We start from the raw sequence: 23,121 nt of genomic DNA, 5'->3' as shown, positions 1-23,121 counted from the left end.
ACAACCTAAGTACAATGGACAGAGCTATCCAAGGTCTTCCTCTCATGAAGGTGTTCTCATGCAGCCAAAGAACTGCCCACACTACCGACACAGAAAAGCCTCAGTAACAGATTAAACAAGCTCCAACAGCAGCAACAGAAAAGTATCCTTTACAGGATACAATACAAAGTTCAGAGCCATTCACTTCAACCAGTAGTTACAGATTGAGTTCCAATTACTGTTCTTTTCACTGGAAACATCATGTCTACTACAAGTGGCATCCTGGGGTGTGGAAGACATGCTTGACTGAGCTTATATCTCGCATTCAAGAGACATATCGTCTAGTGAGCTATACCTGTGACTGTTTGTGCTGGATGGAAATCTGTTTTTGGGAAGTGCAGGAATGCTCAGTGTTCCCTGATCCCGTAGAAGATGGGCTGCCTTGCTGGGCCTGCAAAAGAAAGTTAATGTATTGTTATATGCTCCTTGACATGACTGTGAGCATCCGTGCAGATACACTTATCTTACATGGGAGGTGCAGTCTGGCCTTCATACGATACTTTGACATTAAGATTTAAGAATGCTTTAGAGATTTAGCTCATTAAAACAAAACACAGTCAGTTTCTTTCCAGAAGTCTGGCCCAACCTGCTTGAAGACAAAGATTTTAAAAACCTAATATAATTCAAGTCAGCTGAGATTAAGCTAAGCCAAAACAAACAGTTCTCAAAGCAAGAGTGTACTCTATTCATTTGCTCTTTCTCTTCTATCAGTTTAGCCTCTTGGATGCTATTATTTTGATCTAGACAGCATTTTGAATAGTTAAACTTACACCTCATATCATTTTATTAAACAGGCAAAACCTGGGACCTAGAACTCTTCACAAGGAAGATGAACTTACCATAAGATGGTAGACTTGCTCATCAATAAACCAGGCTGCACTTGAACCACTGTCTTTGAGCTGAAAAGCTTCAAATGTCCCATCCCTTAGCTAGAAACATCCCCTGGGATTCAAATCTTTTCAGAGCTGCTCACCGAGACAAAAGTAAAACAGAGGCCACCTCCCCTCTGTGCCAGCTGCTCATTTTCTAGCCGCTGTTTCGCCAGCATCACCGACATCAGCGTTGGCAGAGCAGAGTGTTCCTCCTGCGGTTCCTTTGCTGTGGTGCCGTCTACCCCATACAGCGGCTGCTCCACTCGCCGCTGTAACACAGTCAAAAAAAATACAATGAACTTTTTTTTCCCTAAGCAATTCTCTGGCTCTGCCAAAACTGTTGTCAGCGAAGCAGCAGCTCAGGAATGGGCAGGCAGCATGGTGAGGATCTGATAACTCAAACAGGACTCCTGGAGTGATCATTCCAATGGCAGACATCAAAAAGGAGATGAAGTTAACAATAGTAAGAAAAAAAAGTAACAAATGAATACACTGGACAGAATTCCTTGCACATGCCTTTCCTTTGCAACTGCACGTACTTTGGAGCCACTGGGGCAAAACAAGTTGGAGATGCAAAATTCTTAGTACATTGTGACTCTGATCAATGCATTCAAAGTTAAAACATTTGATGTTTTTTAAGGACTCATTCTAAACCAGCCAATGTCACAATAGGTTTGGTTACTTGGTGAAGTAAACCGAGTCACAATTGCTCAATGGCAGCAGCCTAGCCATGTCTAGGACCCAGACATCATGGTAACCTTATTTTTGCCATAAAAGCAGGGACCAGTCTCCTGCAAGATAAGTACTAATGCTTTCCCCCAATCTTTAAGAGATGCATAGCATCCAAAAGGGCCAGCTACTTGCTTGTGCAGTAAGCTCATTTTCCAACTGTGATACAGGAATTGTGTTCAACAACAGCAAGAATCATCTGAGCTGCACTGATTACAATACTCAGAACCCCTTTATCCTTACTTTAAAACTCAGCCCATCACCCCCCACAATTTGGCAGTCTGGGTAACACTCATCTAACTCTCCCCAAGCTGTAACCGTGGGCCAAGCATATGCCACATAGAAAGTAAATAGTCAAGTCAGGGTTCAGTTTTTCTTAAAACCTGAATTGCGACATAAAGCATATTTTCTGGCTAACACTAGAAATGTCAAGAGCAAACTTTCTTCCCCAACAAAACGCTTGTATGCGACAGTGACCTTGCAAGAGTCTGAAGGCTGACCTGTAGTTCTCTTCTACTCAAAGCAGAAGCAAAGCAATTCAAATCAGTCAAGAGATTTGAAGACAAGAAGTAACATCCTGACGACATTACAATTCCCCTGCAAGTTCTGACTGCAGAAAGTACAGTACAGCTTGGTTCTTAGGCTTGGAGAAAGTCTGTTTCACTGTTGAAGACATTTTAACACTCTGCTCTCTTCCTAGACCATACTAATCTCTATAATGGATAAGACACTCAAATATTTAATTCCAATTTTTATTGTTTCCCCTCCCTTATTTTTGGGCTTATCTCAAACTGTTGATATTCAGTTTGTAAGAAGAGGACTGATCTTGCAAATGCACATAGTTTCCGTTATGAATATGCAAACGGTAAAAGTTGAGCTGCAAGAGTAAATGACAGAAAGAAGATAAGAAAAAAAGAATACCTGCATAAGGAAAGGGACAAACTGACCCAGCTGAAACTAGCTGTAACATCAGTCTTGACTACACGAGACGCGTTCTGCTCAAACTTTTACCTACCCAATTTACAGAATTGCAAAAGCAGCAAATCAAGGAGAGAATCAACTATGGTCCCATCATAAACACTTGAAGGATATGCCATCTACTGGAATAAAGAACTGTCCTTAACACATCACTCATCCGCAACACTCAGAGATGGTTTTTTCTTTCATTAACTTCTCTTCAAGGAGGAGTATTAGTGAATTAATGTAAGGCAGGGGAAGGGCCATTCAACTAATCAGATATATTTGAATTTTTACAAACATCAAAAATATCTAGAAGCATATCTGAAGGTCTCCCTTAAAGCACAGTAAAGCTTTCAAAATCGAGTTAACATATACTGGATTCTGAGCAGAGCATTCAGTGCTGGGATTTAGTTCAGTACACATTCAGGAACTGTGCAAAGGTCTCTTCAGAATAATGTAATCAGTAAAGACTTTGCATTTGGTTTTGGAATACTAACCTTTCCCATAATGCTCTACACTCCTGTGACACTCAACAAATGCTGACAAATTTTAGAGAGAGGCCCAGGCAATGTTCAAAACTAGAGATCAAACACTAGAGACTTCAAACACTGCTTAACTAGCTTAAAGAAATTTCTTTAGCTGCTTTGTGCTAAAATGGCTTAAAGATACAGGTTATTTGTTCACATTCAGATCTTGCAGAAATGCTCAGATAGCAAAATGGAATTGATGTAACAAAAAAACAGCAGCCGATGTGCATATACACACATCTCTCTGCAAGTTTTTGCTAACAGTCCTCACAAGTCGCATACACACAGACATGACGTAAAAGATCTTCTCAATATAATTATGGTATACACGCTTTTCAGTAGTCCCAAAGGGCCCAGTCAAGATCGACGTATCATTGTACTAGTGCTATACAAACGTATGGTATAGTCCAACTCCACGGAAAAACTCAAGAGCTGCTGTGGAGTACAAGATAATCAAACAGCAACTATATTGGTTCCACCTTTTATTAGGAACAGCAGCATAATTGTAACCACAATTAAAAATATTAATGTGAGTATCTGAGCTTAAAGCATGCAAGATCATTTACTACTGGATTAACAACTGTTATAGGGTCCTAGATGCCTGGCTTTGCTGCCACAACCCCGTATCAGATTTAAAACATTCACATAAATAGAAATAAAAATTAGGGACTGAATAGGGAACAAGAAGTCAAATCACTCACCAGGAGAACCTTCTTCCCTGTTCAGAACCTTTTATTACCCGTCTGAAGCACAGTCAGCAGTCTAATCAACGACATGCCACAAGCACTGTCCCCAGGGAAAATACTTACCGGTAAGGGATTGGATAAGGAATGCTGTGGCGAAGATCTGGCGACAGGCGGCACGCTTCTGCCAGGACTGGTTCCTGGGCCACTTCCCCCAGCAAACTGGCCAAAAGAAAATATTTGATCATCAGTAAATCCACAGAAATACTATATTTAAGCAAATTTAATAAAGAAGCAACACATTCATCTTAAAAATGAAGTCTTACAGGCCCTAGGGGCCCATTTAAACAATCTGAAGACAACGCAAGAGGAAAAAACTTTAAATTTCAATGCACTACTTTAAAAAAAAGAAAAAGAAAGAAAACCACGCATGGATGAGCAATGGTGATCATCACAACAGCAAAAGCACGTACCTCAGATAGCTAAACATTCACATTTGCATTAAGTACACTTTTCATTTTAAGACCAAAAGATATAAACCCACATGCTTGGAGACAAATCAATCACTAACTGTACAGAATCAGGAAGCCCATCCGCTATGTGCGGATATATTTAATTGTGTGCCACGGACTGGGAAGAGGCGTATGCCTTGCATTCAAGCATCTGTACCAGTCACTGTCAAAGACAGGATACATAGGCAGCCGGACCACTGTTCTGATTGCTAAGGAAATTCCTATGTTCCTACACTGCACAGTGCACCACGCTTACCAAAAACTAAAGACAGAGCTCTAGTTTGTACAGCCTTAAAAAAAGGCTTCAGAGATTATGCAATAAAAAGAATATTGATCTTTAGAGTGTCCATCACTGTTTTGGGGGTCTGCGTTTCCAGTGTGGTGTCAGCCTCTCGTAGCAAGCTACCACTATACAGGCAATTCTGTAAACAACTTCCTACTCAAAATCAACAGGACTTTGCAGGTAGATTCCTGATTTGCAGGTAGATCCCTGATTTGCAGGTAGATCTTTATCAAAATAGGTCTGCACAAAGAGGTTCAATATCCTCATCTGAGATCCAGGCCCCAATGGAAATCAACCTCAAACCTACTCTTAAATGGGTGCTCTTTTATCGACTGTGGAGAGAAAAGTTGATTTTGAAACCAACTTCCAAAAATCCCAGATTCTCTACCTAACCAAATTCAGATATACAAGTTATCCCAGTCAATTGCTGGCTTGAAGCTGTTGCTTAACATGATGGATAAACAACGTAAGTTACATTAAACATTCATCTATAGAAAGATTTTGTATACGTGGATTCAAACAGATTTTTCAGAAAATGTAAAGGCGCTTACCTCAAAGTAATCACTAATTTTATGTCCTCTAGGAGTGCCTTTTCCTAAAAAGGAAAAAAAGAAGGAAAATAAAACATTGCATTTTTAAGTGCAGGAATCATGATGCCATTCTGAAAAAGTACTCCTATACTTTGACATTCCTTTCTGCATATAAAGGTGCAACATCTGCTGTAACAAAAGCTTCTGCACAACAGAAGACTGCCCCAAGGTGAGACCTCTTGTGCTGTAGTTTGGTGGCTTTACAGTTGATGGTTTAAATAACTCAATCCCAATCAAACGGCACTTGTCACAAAAGTACTTAAAAAACACCTAGTGTGATAGAACATTGCATAGGTTCTCCAAAGTTTCCTTCAAGATAAAGAGCAAAGGTTACTTTTACTCATTTGCCTTCACGTAAATTACTGCATGGTAGCTCTCTTGCAAGCCTTCCTATAACAGTTAGGGAGATAATTAGCAGTGGCTTAATACCAGCTCATTAAAACTTAGGCTTTTTCCCTTATTATATTATTGTTGTAAAAGCAGTCCTGTCAACACAATCCTTATTACTTTCTTGTGGAAGAATAAAAAAAAAGTCTGTTCCTATGCCCATTTGCTAGAGAACCTGAACTTGGACTAAAAGACCATGGGTTTTTCCTGGTACTTTAAGACAGCACTGCCTGCTTTATGCTGGAGTACAGTTTGTTCTCTAACTATTTGTAATGGTGAGAACCCACTCTAACAAGGAAGACATAAGTCTCAAAAAGCAAGAAAGAGACAGTACAGCCTGTATTTTGAAGTCTGGCTGCTGTATATCTAGTGACATGGGACCAAAACAACACTTCAGAGAAGCCACATTAAGCCTCTGGGCAGTTTGTCCCATAAAAATGCAATAGTTTGTTCAAATAAGCTGAAGACAAGTGTTTTCCTGCCAATGAGGATAACAAGGCTCCCAGAAGAGAACTACACCATCATGGAGTAGTTTATAACAAGCTGCCTGACACACCCTTGAGAAGAGCCATTAGTTTCCTAGGACACTGACTGTGCAAAACGCGTACAAATTACCGACCGTTCAGAAATCCTGCAGCAGGGTCAGGAGAATGGATTACCTTGACTGGTTTCATATGCATCTGCTTTCCTTTTTCTATTCCGCTGGTCATTCTGTTTTTTCTCGGGAGTCTGTTAAACAATACTTCAAAATTAACATTTCTGCAGTTATTCCAAGATTTAAAGAAAATACCAAAACACAATAATCTACTCCATGTCCCCAGTGGCCATTTCATTTCTCTCATGTGTTTGTTTCTACTGTTGGTACTTAAAGAAACAATAGCTCTCAAATAGCTTCTACTTTCAGATATATGCACTGCAGAAAGGAGAGAACAAGGTTAGCAATGAGATTATTTTTTCCTATCGCAACTGCTGTAAGTCAGCCTCTGTCATCCAGTTACCTCACATGGTTAGCAGAGCAAGTGCAAACTCTTACAAAATCTGCATAGACTGCTTCGGGGTGGTCATAATACTGGTACGAAAGTAGTAAGACGGCTGAGAACAGGCCCAAGTGACAACAGAACTTCTTCATGTTTGAGCAGAGACATCCAAATTTACAGTCCACTAGCTACTTGCAGTCTAGCAGGACATTTTATCCTGCCTGCAGCTCTGCTCTTTCCTAAAGCCCTTTGCAGATGGCTACAAGAACTATCCTGTCCATTGGTGCACATCTGCAACCTTACACAAAGAAAGGGAAGAGATTCCCCGGGAAGATGGCAGCCAGAAGACAGCCACCATAGACTGAGTAATTCACTTGGACTTGAGTCTGCTTTTCATCTGCTCTCAGGAAAGTCAAGGGCTGGCTGCATCTGCTGCTTCTGTGAGCAACCAGAGCTCTGAGGGGCAGCTTACCACTGAACAGCGATGTATTTATGCACATGCACAATACAGAGCACAGGCCAGAAGCTGATGTCTCCAAAAGCGGCAGGCCTATCTGTCTGTACAAGGCTAGCAAGTCTAGACGCACGAGAGTGCAGCGGGCCCTGGCACGGCGCTTTCCCCAACACCAGAGTCACTTATGTGGCCTAGCCTGCTGTGAACATTAGGAAGCACTGCATCAGAAACAGCTTACTGAGGCTGCTGGAAGGAAAGAAAGATATCTTGTCATTTCCATCACCACCATCATTTTTAAAACATCTTTTATCCCAAAGGGCCCCAATAGTTTCCAAGCTATATGCTTTACAATCACTTCAATCACCACTAAACTGTAGCCCAGGGCAGGAAGAAAACCACAGTGTGCAAAACACAACACTGGGGGAGGGAAAGCCATGGCCAGAAAGTCTGTGGTAAACCTAAGTTTCATGCTCTTTGGAAACCAAAGTCCAAAGTACCCTGTTCAAAGACCTCTGCCAAAGGACTAGCACACAGTAAGCACAGAAATCAATCTACCTCCTTTAATAGGATAAAAAGAATAAAGCTGCCACAGCCAAGATCTAAACCTGGCTGTGTCCCCAGGGGATGCTGGATGCCTGCACAGCCCCATGTTACCAGTTGGGCAGTCACTGATATTATTTTGGTAAAGGGATGAAGGACGATGTTAAGACAAAGGCAGCTATTGTGTCCGCGAAGTACTTTCTAGAAAGAAGAGACTGACAACTCCATAACTTTCTACAGACTGACTGGTACCAGCTCCTGTATGTGCCAAAGTCAAGGAAATAGTCTTCCCAATCCTTACTAAAAAACAACTCACGAACAACGCTGGAGTGACAGTAACACCACCGGCTCCGTTATGGCCTCAATGGAATTGCAAGCATTTTAATGAGATTCAGTTTAAGTTGCTTTTCTATTCACATACTTGCACAACAAAAACTATATACAAGATCTCTGCCACCAACTGAAAAGCAAGGAACGGTAGATTTAGTTATGTCAGTTTGGTTAATTTAAATCACTTTACAGGAGTTGCTCAAAAGTTAAGTAAATTAAGACTTTATACTCAGTCTTCCACTACTAGCAATACTTACTTGCATAGAGTTCAAAATATCATGTTCTTGAAGAACTAAATTTCAACAGACACCTTATATCAGTACTGTCACGCATTACAGGGAAATATGATCCAAAACTTACCTGATAATGGGTTGGAAGTTCTTTAAATTCATAAGAAAAAGCATTTAAGTTTGAGATGTTGCTTTATTAAAGCAAAATGTAACTCCGCAATTCATTTTGCTGCTTTAGTAAATGTTTTCAAATAGTTAATCCTAAGGCTGTGAGATTAAACAGGGACAAAGCATCAATTTTCACCTCCCCACACTTCCACAAAGCAGTTCACAAGAGTGCTCAGCTTTGTTCTGATTCTGCAAATTCACATATTTGATAGGTAAGGCAAACTTTTCCATTAAGGCTCTCTGGCTTTTTATCTGGCCAAAACCGTATCCAAAACCAGCAAATAAATCACAGTGCAGCAGAAAACATTTTCAGAAGCTGAGCTTTACGAATGCTATGTTTCTGGGCTCGGGTAATATCCATCTGTTACAGCAGGAAGCTTCAGGAAGGACGGTCTTGCAGCATGCTCCGAAGGCTGTAGGATTTAGATGAAGACTGGATTCTTCCACTAGTCCCTTGCGTACCCTGACCAAAGAATACTACCACCCACTCTCACACAATTCCTGCTGTACTTTGTGAGTTCAATCCTGTCTAATTTAAACCCAATTACAATTAAGGATTTGTGCCTGCTTACCTCCAATTCTTTATCACTCAGAGAACCCACGCTGCACAAGCTCTGGTTGGAAGACTCACTATTTAATGGACCCTAGTGAAAAACAAGCAAAGACTGTTAGAAACAACTTCCGTGCGAGGCAGGTACGTCCTATACAACATTGCATCTCTGGGCTAGCTACACTGCTCTATCATGCAGATACAGCAGCAGCACGGGTCAAATGCCTAGACACATGATGGGGGACTAAAAAAACTTCAGAAGTCATCTGGAGCAAGACAGAAGTTGGGCTGCCAGTTGGACAGTCTTTTCTCAGTATACTGTTCCAGTCTTTGCAAGGACATTTCTGTCCCGGTTTAGATGCTAACTGCCATATTTAACCATATACCCCAAAAGCAAAGGCAACATTCATAAAGAACTAAGACGGTTAGCTTGAGAAAAAAACTACTGGTTTGGTGAGAAGCAGTTCAAAGTTCAGCTCTTCAGGCAACCATCTGTTTGACCCAGGGCTAAGAATTTAGAGGCATCTTCCATCTGGCAAGGCAGCTATTACTGCTACCAGGTGCTGGCAGTACCACTGATTCTTTTTTAATGCAGTTTTTTAGCACAAGGAAAATGAACAAGTGACAGTTGTTATGGGTGACAGCTTTACTACTGTTAACACAAGACAGAATCTCTCTCGCTAGGCTACCTTATGCACCCATGACTGACCTACCACTATAGCAGTTGCTCCTACCGAGCTAAAGTGCAAAATGAAGAGGCTGGAATAGATTTACAGAAACAATATCTGGTTACCTAGAAGTGCCTAGCTGCATCTTTGCAAGCTCTACTAGGTACACACCTGCATTTTTGAGCATCAAAGTATTTTTATAAGTTATTTTCTAAAATCTGTATCAAATCTGTTTTGAAAAGAAGAGTGAATCATGCAAAGTCACTGTTTTAGCCTAGTGCTCTGACACAAAATATCCTCCCACAGACCTAACTTAAGAAATCTAGACTAATTTGACAAAGATATAAAAACACGATTCACAAGTATTGATGGAATGTATTAACAGGAAGAATGACATGATAAAGCCACCTCTCCATTAATAACTTGTGAGCATCTTCTCTCAAAGATTCATTCTATTTTGGCATTCTTATTTTTGCAGTAACCGCTTCCCACCCATCAATCTTCCCTCAAGGCTAAGCCACTTCTCATTGTGCACTTGAATGGAAGACTTGTGGGTGGGTAGGTGGGGAACAAGCCTAAACACCACAGAAAATATCCCACAGTTGATTACTTCTGAGGGTAGCAGTTCTCCCTTCCCCATTTAAGGCAAACACCACCACCAAATTAAACTCACGACACAACCTAGCTATTGCTACCCCCCCACCCCAGTTCAAAGCAACTGTCCACACAATGTAAAGCTATAGCTCATACCGTCTGTATTACGCTTTTAGTGCTAACTACCAAATTTGTTTCTCCTAAGCAAAGAGGCTTAATCACTTCAAGAAAAAAAAAAAATACCAACAGTTGAGCAGCTCAAGAAGCTAAATGTTTAGGATTCCCTTTTAAACAACTCACAGAGATAGCTCAAGGATCAGAAAGGCACTTTATCCTCCCCTCATCAATGTAACTGCTTAAAATCTAATTGCCTTAAAAAAAGAAAAACGATGACGTTTGACAAATATTATAGGTCCAACTTTTTTTCATGTCAGAGATTTATTGCTTGGCCAACAGGACTTAACACAGCAAAAGTGTCAGCACTAACCTTAACTACAGCCACATGAAGGCCTCATTGATAATAAACCTAACAGATCTTCTGGCAAGTGGTGACAGAAGGTTAAGCTTTTCACCCATGTAAAAAGCTTGTTTAAAACCTGCACAAAGGCTGTCCTCTAAAATCCTTCACTTCCTCCCATGAACTCAAACCTCAGCAGCACGCTCAAGGCATCAACCTCCTGCGCACGCGTGAAAGCTTTCTCAGCTGCAGGAGCATCTCAACAACGGAGCGTTCGCTGGTCTCGTCCGGACAGGTCGGGGCTCTGACATGATGAAGATGAAAGTGAAAGTCATTTCCACATTTGCTGCAGTCTCACTGCCTCCATTTTGCACATGGATAGCAAGTGACAGGAACAGCTGCTCCCAAAACGCCACATTTGAGCTTTTCAGGAACATTACGGTTGAAAGGATATTACAGTGGCTTAACGAAGGTCCATATTTCACCCGATTGTCCTGCATTCCAGGACAGCCTGGAGAAATAAGCTGGTGAGGCCACCTATAGTTAAAAAGATCCTAAGATTTTTTTCAGAAATACAGTTTTACCCTCTACAATGCTAAAAATCCACTCAATTTGGATTAGAATGTAAAGCTGTAGAAAAATGCACAATACAAAATTCACAACCTTGTTTTTATTTCCAGTACCACAACCACCTGTACTAACCACTGCACGCTGGAAATTTACAGCTAGAGAGAAATTTGAGTCAAATCCATTTTTTGCAGCTGCAAAAGAGCAATTCAATTCTGATCACAGATTCCTGAAGAGTAAATATACTGTTTTCACTTTAGTTTAAAGCTTCTTCTACAAACAAAACTAACATAAGCATTAAATTGACCTCAAAGCAGCAATAGAAAGGGCGAGAAGGAATTAACAACTTAGTTATGGAATCAGAAAGAGAAGAACAGCTTGTCAGTTGTCTACAAATCTAGCAAGTTCACTGCAGAAAAACACATGTGCCATGATAATGTGAACAAATGCAAGATTAATTCTTCGTAGACCAGTTTTGATCCATTTCCACTGAGGTGAGTTTTCCTTTCCCTTGATTATCCTCAAGAGGGCTTGAACGTAAACTGAAGTATTACAGTAAAGTATTAGGCCTATTTTACAGGCAAGAAGTTGAAGCACCTTGTTCACAAAGTTAGCAAAAAAGTACCGTTTTGAGGTATTTCCACCATCCAAGCACAGATTGTTCATTAGAACATGCTGTACTCGAAGCAATAAAGATGCGATACCTAGAAGGTTTGAGGAACATGGTCCAGTCCTCAGCTGCACCTCTTCTCACATAGTTATGCAACATAAAGACCAGTAAGCTTTCCTGATGAGCCAGCTAGGTGTTCACAGTTTCACACACAACGTCGTAGATCAACTGCTTATAGCAACAGGTTTAGGCAAAGGGTATGTGAGAAACTATATGTCTGGATGTCCTCTCCTCAACTATGTGCATGTGTGTGCAGGCATATATAAATCCCCCCCTCTAATTTGTGTTTTATCATTCTTGACTGTTTATATTAAACTCAGCCACTGACATAAGGATAAGTGTTCAGTACTTAATTTAGCCTACCATTTTAAGTGGTCATAACACACCAGGAATTAAGAGAATGAGCTTGAATTTTGAAAAAAGTAAGTAATGGCAAAGAATACCAGCCTGAGACTATTGCTTGGGAAGCAATAGTGGGTGATAATAATCATGCAATTAGCTCATGCTCCAGGAAGAGCTTATCAGTTTTGTTCCCAGTCATCTGCATTGGCATCAGGCTTTGCTAGCATAGACTACCTTGGGATAATACTGCACTATTCTGATAGCACTTCCAATCCACTCATCCGGTATACCCTGTCGAGAAAAATGGTGTTGGGGCTCAGCAAAAAATTTGAAATACGTGGGTCATCTGATATAAGCCCATAGTCTCTACAGTGTATACCAAATGGAAGCACAAGAACAGCACACGCTTCCGCCTCCACAAGGAATTTCTTTCCGAGATAAGCTGGCATATTCTTTTTCCTTGTGATTCATCTGATCAACTGCCGCTTCCAAGTCTGTGATCTACCTATGCACAACAAAACCTCCATGCTGAAAGCAGATGCAAGAGTAGCAGGTACTTTTAAGACTACAACTCAAAGGCAAGAATTTAAAGTTGCATCTACTCACACAAGCTGAGTAGTCATTTCTCTTTGCACGAGCCACAGAAAGGGCCACAAACAAGCCACAGTGGCTAAAATTTCAGGAGAAAAAAAAGTTTAGCCTGATAACAACTCCCATCTGATCTTCCACAACGTTAGTCTGACTCAATCCTCCCTTACCTATCGCCTGTTTGAGTCTACCTACTACCTCACGCGACGTGTGTGTTTCCCCAGCCTCTTCAAGCTGCCAAAAGTGATCCAACAAGCCGGTCCACTCTTTCCTGTTGTGCAGTCTCCTTCTGATCAGTTCACACAGTTCGACCACCGAGACCACAATCGACTAGCCCAAAACTTAGATGCTATATATCATCTAATTGAAAGTGGTGAGACTATTCCCCATTCTAAAAGAGAACTCGAGGAATTCAAGTTGCCTAGAGTCACAAAGGTGGATTTACAAGAACATGCTTTGCAAAACTCTCTTGCTAACTCAATGGTGGACACATGCTTCACCGCCTCAAGGCAAAGTGACCTGAACTTCTGTGAATTTTGTAGCAAATTGTGAGGTTCAAAGAGAAAAAGTCAATCCTTTAATTCCACTTCAAGTTAGGGCTGGCTTCACACAGGTTTACACCAAGGCAAAAGGATGTTCTAGTTACAGTAGTATATGTGCTACTGTATAAGCAAGCTCTAATTAAGATACTTTTATTTCAAGCATCTCAAAAATGTGAGAGTTATATTCTGCTTCTGGGCTTGTAAGGCAGCTTAGTACTAACCGACATTATGGCTAATAATAAAATCTCAATCTTGTTTGTGTTGCAGGTTTGTTTTTTGCCACAAGAAGTTAATCTCCTATCAAATACTCACAGGTAACTTCCACTATGTCTGATGGGTAAGGAGGTTTGCAACACGAGTTACACGGCTTCCATTATGCCTCCAGAGCCCTCCTCTCAGGATGAAAAAATAGTAGCTTTATTTTACTGATGGCAAACCAGGCAGAAGTGTCATGCCACTTACCCTAAACATCAGCTCAGTTGTAGAAATAGAACTGAGATCTGAAAACTATTTTTGGGCTCTAGTAGCCAGACAACACATTTGAAATAAATATTGTTATACAAGGAAGCATCCAAACAAGTTTCAAGTATCTGGCATAAAGAAAAGGAGTGTCCTGGTGCTTTCTTTGGTAGCTCATAAAATTCATTTCTAAGTTTCAGAACTCTTACTAACTAGTTCTTCTGGTGGCATGTGACACCTGCTAAGGAACATCACTGTGCAGCACTGCTTCCTTCCAAGGAAGACATGACTATTCCCATATATTGATCTTTAATTTGGTAACTTTGCTACTAAGATGTTGAAAAGTAGAATATGCAACTGGCAGTTACTGAACTGATTTATTTATAAAGACTCTAGAATGACAGAGGACCTAGAAGGTTAAAAAACAAAGTAATACAAGCAAATGTTCTTTTTTAATGAGACATTCGATTTTTGGAGGCAGATGTCCTGCATACATAAGTGACACCTGTCAGGTTATTTTATGATTTTATGATACCTCACAGAGGGAGTCAGGGAGAGCATAACTGCCACCAAGACCAATACTTCTTCAATTTGAGCACAGTCAACTGGATCTGCAAGCTTCTTATAGTCAGACAGAGGCTGCCTCTCTCTAGAAATATTTCAGCCTTCTTAGTTTAGCTATATAAAGAAACTGGGGTACACAACTTAGTCTGAAGACCTTCTAAAAGCAAACTTGTAGAAGATACACATGAAGCAGTTATTAGCCACCCTTCTTTAAGCCTGAGGCACACAGTGTGCAAATACACAGATTCAACCATCACAACTACCTAATCCCATTCTTATCCAGTAAGAGTCCCTAGAAATGACATGAATCCTTTGGACTTAACCAGCCTGATAGCTTAAACCCAACACCTAGGCAGGGGGCAGGAAGGCAGAAGATGAGAACAGACAAAACTGAACAATGTTATCAAGTGAAAAGCAAACTACATTTTGTCTCTTGTACCTACTGACCCAAAGAAGAAATCTGAGATGACTAGTCAGAATAATGCCTCAAGTGAATATGCTCAGATTTCACCTAATAAGTGAACATAAATGGAAGCTAAATAAGCAAGAACACTAGTAGATGTCAGATGGTCATGTGTTAATTCAAGGCCTTGCTTTGTGAATTTGGTGAAGAATAGCACTTGACCACGGCAAGAACAGGCATCTAAAGCGTCACTGGCTTTTTGAAGCTGTCTAGTGACCTGGATGAACCACATGAGTATAACAGTTGCCTAGAAACATTTCTCGTTTGTAAATTTGATTTCATGTATTAGCTTCAAGCTTCTAGAGAAATATATTCTCCAACCACTAAGAAAGAAAATCCATCACACACTTGCAACAGAACTGAGGCATTTGGGATTGCAAATGACCTTGGTCATTGGGTTGTGCCTCCTGCTACCACAGATGACAGCACACAACTGCTTCCAAAACAGTTTAGGATTTCTGTCTTCTACTATTGCTACTGGAAGGCTCTTCCAGAATCCTATAACTTCAATGGTTAGAAGCTTTCTTCTAGTTTCCAGCCTAAAAACTTATTCTTGATCACCTCATCCTTACTTGTTCTTAGAAACATATAAATGTTCTTACAAAAGTGGTGAGGGGGAATGGGCTTTAAATGCTGCAGTTATATTAAGGATGTAAACTAGTACATTAGTTTTTACACGGGCCCAAAATACAGCCTGTATTTTTAAACATTAAAGAAACCTTAACCAAATACACAAAGTGATACACCAAGTCAGTGGAAGGCAGGAAGCTCGGAGTCACAGCTGCCTGCTGTATCCACCCAATAGGAGAGCATCTAAGATGACATTTCTTCCTTTTATGCAATAAACAGCAACAGAATACCTTCTATCCCAGGAGGACGTGCCAGTCCCAGTCCCACTAGATGGCACTAACTTACTTTATGTAGCTTTCCTTAAACACTTAATTGGAGAGCTAAAAATCTTAGTAGAATCACATAAACTGCATCACAGCTTTCCCAATATATTCCCTTTAAGACAGTGACCTACCAATGCCAGTGCGGAGCATGACGGACGGAGACTTGGGGGGGTAGGGAGGGAATTTGAAGCACCAACCTGGGAGGGAATGTAGTATCTGAGATTAATACTGCAACCAAGATTTGCTGCAACATAGTAGAGTCATGCTAATTCATATAAATGGTTGGCTGATCTACTGCAAATTAGCAAGTATGCAAGTAAATACATATATACTCTGTTTGAAATAAGTGCAATGCACTTTAACAATTTACTGACTAATACAAAGTAATACACTATACTGTATACAACAGGTAAACATAAAACTCAGTAACATGGGCTTTGCTCAAAGTGCGGCCTCCAAGAAATGAAGCTTTGTCTTCTTTGTATATGCTTTAGTAACAAAAATGAGTTTTCAATATTCACCTGTACAGAGAAAGAACACATGTTCTTTCTACTCCAAACATATATAAACACATAATTAAGTCTTGCTTTTCTGTGTCTTTCAAAAGTTATCCCTTTAAAAGGAATAGTTCCTGAAGTTCTTCATAAGCATTGAGTATGTTGGCATTGTTTTAAGGCAGCGATAGTTTCTCAGTCTTACCTAGTCTAGAAAGTTGTTTGGCTTTACCTACACTAGTATAAAGATGTGAAACTTATGTATGTAGGGGAAAGAGGCAAAAAACAGATGAGAAAGCGTATAAGAAGTTGTAGCATTACATAAAACACGTCTCAAAAAATATTAATACCTTACGTAGCATAAGCTTTTATACTAGCAAAAGCCCTAAGAGTAAATAAGTCTTCAGGGGAAAAAAACAACGACAACAAAAAAACCCCCACACTCTTCAGTAACAAACTTAAGTAGTTATCCCTTAAAAACTTTTAGTGTTAATCATCCTTATTACACTACCTCAGAGCTGAACATTTTTACTTATTCATGCTCCCTTCCAAGACTTAATATTGGCTGAGCCCTGACTGAAGCACAGATCAGAAAGAAAAGTAGGAACTGGAAGTAAACCATCTTTCAGGTTTGGTGTAATTAACTTTGGACTTTTTTCTTTTAAGAAATACAACATCTATGAAGCTTATTCCCGAAATAATTCTAAAAGGCGTCTGAAAATTATATAGCAATGATATGCTCTTTTACCATCTACCTTGATGTTGTCCAAAACTCAATACCTCCATCGAAAGTAAACCGAATTATCACTGACTTAGTTTAAGATGAGTTCTGCCACCATTTCATTGCTCAGAGAGCCTATCAGTTAACACTACCAACAACATCTGCAGAACCAACAGCGTAATGCCAGCATTTCAAGCAACCACACAATGTTATCATTGCCTGCCTCACTCAGGAAAAGCAGCTACTGAGCAGTTACAAAGTTGCACATGAGGACAAAGATGGGATTTTACTAGCAGGTTCGGGTCACAGAAATATGAAAGCTTACCTTCAAACAGATTTGTGTTCTATATAACTGAGCACACGAGTTTAGCACACTGTACCCACACAGAAGTCTAACTGGATGAACAAATTCCTGAACACATTAATCCTGGTTATATGTTATATTGAACACAATAAACTTGAAACTGTATCCAACAAGCAGCCAAATTCAGTTCTCAAATGTGTACTTTGAGAAGGTAAGAGACAGAAGAGGTTCCCACTTCCAAAGGCAAAGATGTCTCTCTTTGTTGTTGTTTTTGGTGTACAGGCTACCTTAAGACGAAGCAACTCTTGAGAACTTAATTATAACCAAAATCTTCTGTATGGCAGAATGTCTGCTCATAGAGATCCCATTTTCATTCCTCTTAAACATACTTCAAGCAAATTAGCAGTCAAAACACAACCATCAAAACAAAACATTCTGCTAGCAAAGCAAAACTACCAAAGTAAAAAGGAAAAAAAGAAAATGCTGTGCAGGATGGGTAAGGAGTCATGCCTGTTACCAAAGGTACTTAGACTCACCTTAGCAACACCAACTCCAGTGAACCTGGCCTCCAACAGTTCCTGCCTTCGTGGGTCCAGGCTATGCAATTCTTCCATCATTTCTGCTGCTATGGGAGAACAACACTAAGATTATGCAATGCAAGGGAAGGAGAGATATTTAGTATTTTGTACCACTGATGATACTCAAAAGCACCTATTCTGCAGCATAACCACATACAGAGAGTTTTCTTGTAAGAGAAACACAAAATTACCATGCAATAATAATAGGACTTTGCCACCATATTACTGTATTTAAACCATAACCCTGCCGGAGAGTTTCATCTTCTGTCTGTATTACCAGCCATTTCAAGATCTCTTAATCCAAGAAACCAATTATGTCACATTCTCCCACTGGATGCTTTATTTAAAGGAAAACATGGGAGCAGTGTGTTATGACTAAAAGCTTCAAAGCTTTTCATCTGTGTTGCATGACTAGGAGAAAAAAAGCAACATTCTTCACCAAAAATTTATTTTTGGCCAATTCCTGAAACATTAGATCTCCCCAAACTCCACGTTTCACTGATAACAGCCTTGGTTCTTCCAAGCATGGAAAGGGATTGTAAGAAGAAAATAACACTTGTTTAAACCTCTTACTTTACAGAATAAAGTACCAGATAGCTTTGGTGTAACAGGTACATGTGGATGTACCTGGGTAGCTGGCAATCCGACACAAGGGATGCCATTATCTGAAGGGCTTTAAAAAAATGCATTGCTGTATAGACAGGTTAAAATCCTGGAATGTAAAATTCAAATACTGAACGGTGAAAAAATGGGACAAATTTCAATGTTCATTATAACTGTGAATCACATCTTCCCAACTGCACCAATCAAGTTCATCATTTCCAGAAATGTCTGTTCCAGTTTCATTTCCCGGACTGAGGTAAAGAAAAGAGATAGAAGATAAAGATTCGCTGTGTAAAGAGCATATGTGATGAGGAAAGTTCTTGAAGGGCAGCAAGTGCCCTCTAGAACAGGCAGTATACAATTGTTCCTTTTATTAACTGTCCATTTTGTCCCTGCTGCTTCCTTCAAATGCTGCAGATCTAAGTTACGGGGGGCTAAGTGAATCAATCCGGGGGTGTTTATACATACTCTCCCAAATCAGTAACAAGCCTTAAAAACTAATGGGAGACCAAACGTGGTTATCAGAGAACCCAATTCTCGCTATTTGTGTAAAACCCCTAGCAAAGCTAGCAGCCTAGTTTTCAAAACAGGAAATCTGTGCACCGAGGAAAATGACAGGCGAGCCATGAACGTGAAGATGTTGAAGCAGCCCGAGGTTTGCCCCCCGTTACGGGCCGCACGGTGACCATCCAGGAGGGAATCGCCCCCCAGAGCGAGGATGCGGCCCTGGGGAGGGCACGGCTACGAGTTCCGGAGCCTTTTCCGCCCCCACAGGCCCCATCTGCCTCCCAGGGCCTGGGGAATGCCTCCAGCCCGGGCACTGCTGGAAGCTGTCCCCCGCCTCCATCCCTCCCTCCCTCCCTCCCTCCGCTCCCGGGAGCAGATGGCATTCCCTACCTGCCCTCCCCGGCTCCTTTACGGGGGGATTTTAAGCCCCTCGGAAAAGCAGATTCACGTTTGAAAATAAATAGGGGAGCGAGGAGCCTGCCCCGCTGCCAGCTGCTGCACCGCCTCGGCCTGCCTCCTCCCCGGCACCCGAGGCAGCCCTGCCTCAACTCCCAGGCCGGGGATTCAAAGGCCGTGCCCACCCCCTCGCCTCCCGCGGCGGCCGGGGGCCTCCGCGCTGCCCCGGCCCGGGCCTCCCCCCCCGCAGCTCTTACCCCCCCCGCGGGCCGCGCCGCGGGGCCTGCGCCGCGCCGTGCCCCGGCCAGGCGGCTCCGCGGCCCAGGCCTCGCTCCCGCCGCCGCGGGGCACAGGCCGCAAAGCCCTTCCGCCGTGACCCCGGCCCTCGGCGCCTCGCCGGGCCGCTCCCCCGCCGCGGCCCGGAGCGTTTAACCGCCCCCCCCCTCCTCGGCCCGCTGCCCCCTCCCGCGCTGCCCGGGCTCGCTCGCTCCCCCCCCCCCGCCCGCCGCGGGCTGCCTCGGGCCCCAGCCGGGGCGGGCGGCGAGGGGGGTCCCCCCGCTTCCCCCGCCGCCCCCGGGCTCGCTCACCTGGCGCTGCCGCCGCTGCTGCTCCTGCCGCCGCCCCGCCGCTCCTCTCCCCTCCTGCCCGGGCCGAGCGCTCCCCGGGCACCGCTCGGATCCCGCCGCCGCCGGGGGCAGGAGGAGGAGGAGGAGGAGGAGGAGGAGGGAGGGAGGGAACCTGCTGCGGCGGCGGCGGCGGCACGGGCGGGAGGGGGAGGCCAGGGGCGGCTCCGCGGCCTCTCGTGAGCCCGGCGCCGCCGCCGCTGCGGGCACCCGGGCTCCACGCGAGGGACGAGGGCGGAGGGGAGGGGAGCGGCGGCGGCGGGGGGGAAGGTGGGGGCGAGCCCCTCGCCGGCTCCGGGGCGGGGAAGGGGACGGGGTGGGGGGGGGATGGAGAAGGCCGCGGATCCCCGGCCTCGCGTAGAGCCCTCGCCCGGCGGCGGCGCGCGCGGGCCGGCGGCAGCGGGAAGGCCTCGCGGCAGGACAAAGGCCCGGGGGAGGGCTCGGCGCGCCGCGGCGCCCGGGCAGGTGGGGCGGGGGGGCGCGGGGGCGGCGGGGACCCTCTTCTCTTCTCTTCTCTTCCCTTCCCTTCCCTTCCCTTCCCTTCCCTTTCCCGCGGCACGGGCGGCCCGAGGGCGGCGGCCGGGCCGGGCGGGGGGGCGCCGCGGGGCGCGGGGCAGGTGTCGGTGCGGCCGGGGCCGGCCTCCTCCCTCCCTCCCCCCTCCTTTTTGGGGTGTTTTGGTCCGGCTCGGTCCGGCCCGGTAGGGATCGATTGGTGCAAAGACACTAGTGAAAGCGCGCGCTGTCTCGCGAGATTTGCACGGCGGCGAGAGAGGGCGGGGGGGGAGGGGAGGTCAGCGCGGCGAGGGGGGAGGGGAGGTCAGGGCGGGGCGGGGCCGCGGGGGCGGGGCCTCGGCGGGGCGGGGCGGGGCCGGCTCCGTGGGGCCCGGAGGGGAGGGGCCGGGGCCGGGGCCGGGGGGGTCAACGCTGGGTGGGGCCGAGGAGGGGGCGGGGGGGGGCGAATAGCCCTGGGGGGCAGCAGGCACAAAGGGGGGCAGAGAGGCCTGCAGTCAGGGCAGGCCTGGGGGGCAGAGTGTGCTGGGGGGGAGGGCACAAGGGGGTCTGGGCAGGGCTGGGGGGGCACAAGGGGGTCAGGGTGGGCCTTGGGGGGGCACAAGGGGGTCAGGACAGGCCGGGGGGGGCACAAGGGGGTCAGAGTGAGCCTGGGGGGGGGCACAAGGGGGTCAGGACAGGCCGGGGGGGGCCCAAGGGGGTCAGAGTGAGCCTGGGGGGGGGCACAAGGGGGTCAGGGTGAGCCTTGGGGGGGCACAAGGGGGTCTGGGCAGGGCTGGGGGGGCACAAGGGGGTCAGGGTGGGCCTGGGGGGGGCACAAGGGGGTCAGGGTGAGCCTGGGGGGGGCACAAGGGGGTCAGGACAGGCCGGGGGGGGCACAAGGGGGTCAGGGTGAGCCTGGGGGGGGGCACAAGGGGGTCATGCCAGGCCAGGGGGGGGCACAAGGGGGTCATGGCAGGCCGGGGGGGCAGCTAGAGGCCGGTTAGCCCTGCAGCCGGGGGGGGGGCATTCCCCCCTCCCTGCTAGGCTGCTCCCCCCCCCCCCCCCGGGGCAGCAGGGGTGACCTGCCCCCCGGCAGGGCGTCCCGGGGGAGCGCTGGCACCGGGGCAGCCATCCCCGCGCCTTGCCGCCGCGCTCCCCCTGCCTCCAAGCAGAAACCCCCCTCGCTCTCCATTTCCCAGAGCCGGGCGAGACCTTGTTTGCACAAACAGCCCCCCCGGGGGCCGGCTCCCTCCCGGCGCGGGGCAGGGGCATCCCAGCACCTCCGCACAGAGCATCCCGGCCTCCCTCCCGCCGGTCCCCGGGGCCCCGCCGCAAAGCCGCCGGAACATCGCCGTGTCCCCGGGCCCCGCTCGCTGTTTGCTAACCCGCGCAGCCCATCTTTCGGGGCTGATCAAATATGGATATTGCCTGCAAAACGCGAGCTGGGCACACGAGCGATGCCGAGCAGCTCCAAGTTAACTGTTGTCTACCCTTGCGTTTCTGCGGCCAGGGGCGTGCAGCTTCCCTTGCTTAGACACGTCAAAAATAAATATATAAAGAAAGAAAAGACTCATCCTGACTGCAAAAGAGAGATTACCCTGCGGTTTGCTTTTATTCTCCTTTCTCCCAAAGGGTGGGGGCAGAATGCAAAGTGCCCCCGACGGGCGTTGCAACCCCGTCTGCTTTAAGGCTGAATCAGCTTTCCGAAAAGCAAACAAGCAGGGGGGGAAAAAAAGAAAAGGAAAAAAAAAAAGGCTTGTTCGCAAAGGAAGTGGCCAGGGCTGTCCAAGGGGAGGCAGGCGCGGATTAGCGATGGGAGTGGAAGTTCCTGGCGCTTCAGAAAGGATCTGCCTTCCAAAACGACACCGTAACTAAAAGAGAGATTCCTGCCCGTGCATCTGCAGTCAAATCTGTTTTATCCAATCCTGAGAAATTTAGGACCACACTGGAATCTACCAGTCTGGCAAATGTGATGACGGGCAGAAGAGCCGGTGGAGCGCAAGGTCTGCTTGGAAAAACGCTCTTGCGACACGAGAGGGGAAGTGCTATTATTCTAAAACTGTTAATTTATCAGACTTCAAAACTGGCGTTATTGGTTAACTTTGTGTTGCAAATGGCTTTCAAAACATGTCTTTTCTCGCAAGCTGCTTTTCCTGTGCTTTAATCCGGTTTTTGGTAGGAGAGCCGCTCCAGCTTTAGCTCCTGCTGCGTGATTCACATTTTCAGCACGGCCAGCGGCAGGAATTTGCAAAATAAATAAATAAATAGTTTTGTGTGTTCTTCTTTTTTAAAGAAGAAGAAATTCTAGAGTAAATATTCCATCAGCTGGTAAATGAATCACAGCCATTTAGAGGGGCGCTAATTAGTAACATTTGCAGTTCACATTGTTCGGGGAGGTATAAATTGCATTTGTGTGTTTCAGCGTGATTTTGGGTGGAGGGAGGAGAAGATCTGGAAGCTGTTATAGCCTATAAAGAGCCCAACTTCCCCAAAGCCTCAGTTCTTTGGGATCTCAGCAGCCTCACCTAGAAATGCCTCCGACTTTAAAGGCATCAGTGAATAACCTCAGAGCACTGAACAGACATTGGATGCCACGACACTAAATCTATCACACTCTTGCCCCGTCTTCGTGTCTCAGGGGCAAATCCGGTCACTTCGATCTAGTTTTTCTCCTGCCTTTTGGAGGGAGCTTTCTGCGGCTCTTCCTCCTCTTCCACGGCTCTGTCTCTGCAGGGGCTCACGTAGTCATTGGTCTTTTCACGTAG

General features: G+C 45.1%; 1 protein-coding gene and 1 long non-coding RNA gene across 6 annotated transcripts in view; one reads left to right on the top strand and one right to left on the bottom strand.

The window, feature by feature from the left end:
• The window catches only part of TLK2 (tousled like kinase 2), a 44,188-nt gene extending 24,100 nt beyond the window's left edge, over positions 1-20,088 (bottom strand). The window contains exons 1-9 of one of the 5 annotated variants that reach the window (XM_064524512.1): positions 19,829-20,088; positions 17,694-17,782; positions 15,770-15,835; positions 8,854-8,925; positions 6,242-6,311; positions 5,157-5,200; positions 3,937-4,032; positions 1,013-1,180; positions 335-430 (exon numbers count right to left, since the gene is read on the bottom strand). In XM_064524512.1, the coding sequence (XP_064380582.1) occupies positions 335-430; positions 1,013-1,180; positions 3,937-4,032; positions 5,157-5,200; positions 6,242-6,311; positions 8,854-8,925; positions 15,770-15,835; positions 17,694-17,774 (693 nt within the window). In that variant the 5' untranslated portion in view covers positions 17,775-17,782; positions 19,829-20,088. The remainder of the gene's footprint in view (positions 1-334; positions 431-1,012; positions 1,181-3,936; positions 4,033-5,156; positions 5,201-6,241; positions 6,312-8,853; positions 8,926-15,769; positions 15,836-17,693; positions 17,783-19,828) is intronic. The other 4 variants (XM_064524513.1, XM_064524516.1, XM_064524514.1 and 1 more) reach the window with 4 other exon arrangements.
• On the top strand, positions 20,008-22,206 carry LOC135330594 (uncharacterized). The gene is made up of 2 exons (XR_010392552.1): positions 20,008-20,134; positions 21,556-22,206. It is a non-coding gene; the product is annotated as an uncharacterized LOC135330594 (long non-coding RNA).
• The last annotated feature ends 915 nt before the right edge of the window (positions 22,207-23,121 follow it).

This window comes from Dromaius novaehollandiae, chromosome 22 (genome assembly GCF_036370855.1).
Source record: "Dromaius novaehollandiae isolate bDroNov1 chromosome 22, bDroNov1.hap1, whole genome shotgun sequence".
NCBI classification, from domain to species: Eukaryota; Metazoa; Chordata; class Aves; order Casuariiformes; family Dromaiidae; genus Dromaius; species Dromaius novaehollandiae.
The sequence above is the reverse complement of the archived record's forward strand: the minus strand, read 5'-3'. Positions and strand labels throughout refer to the sequence as shown.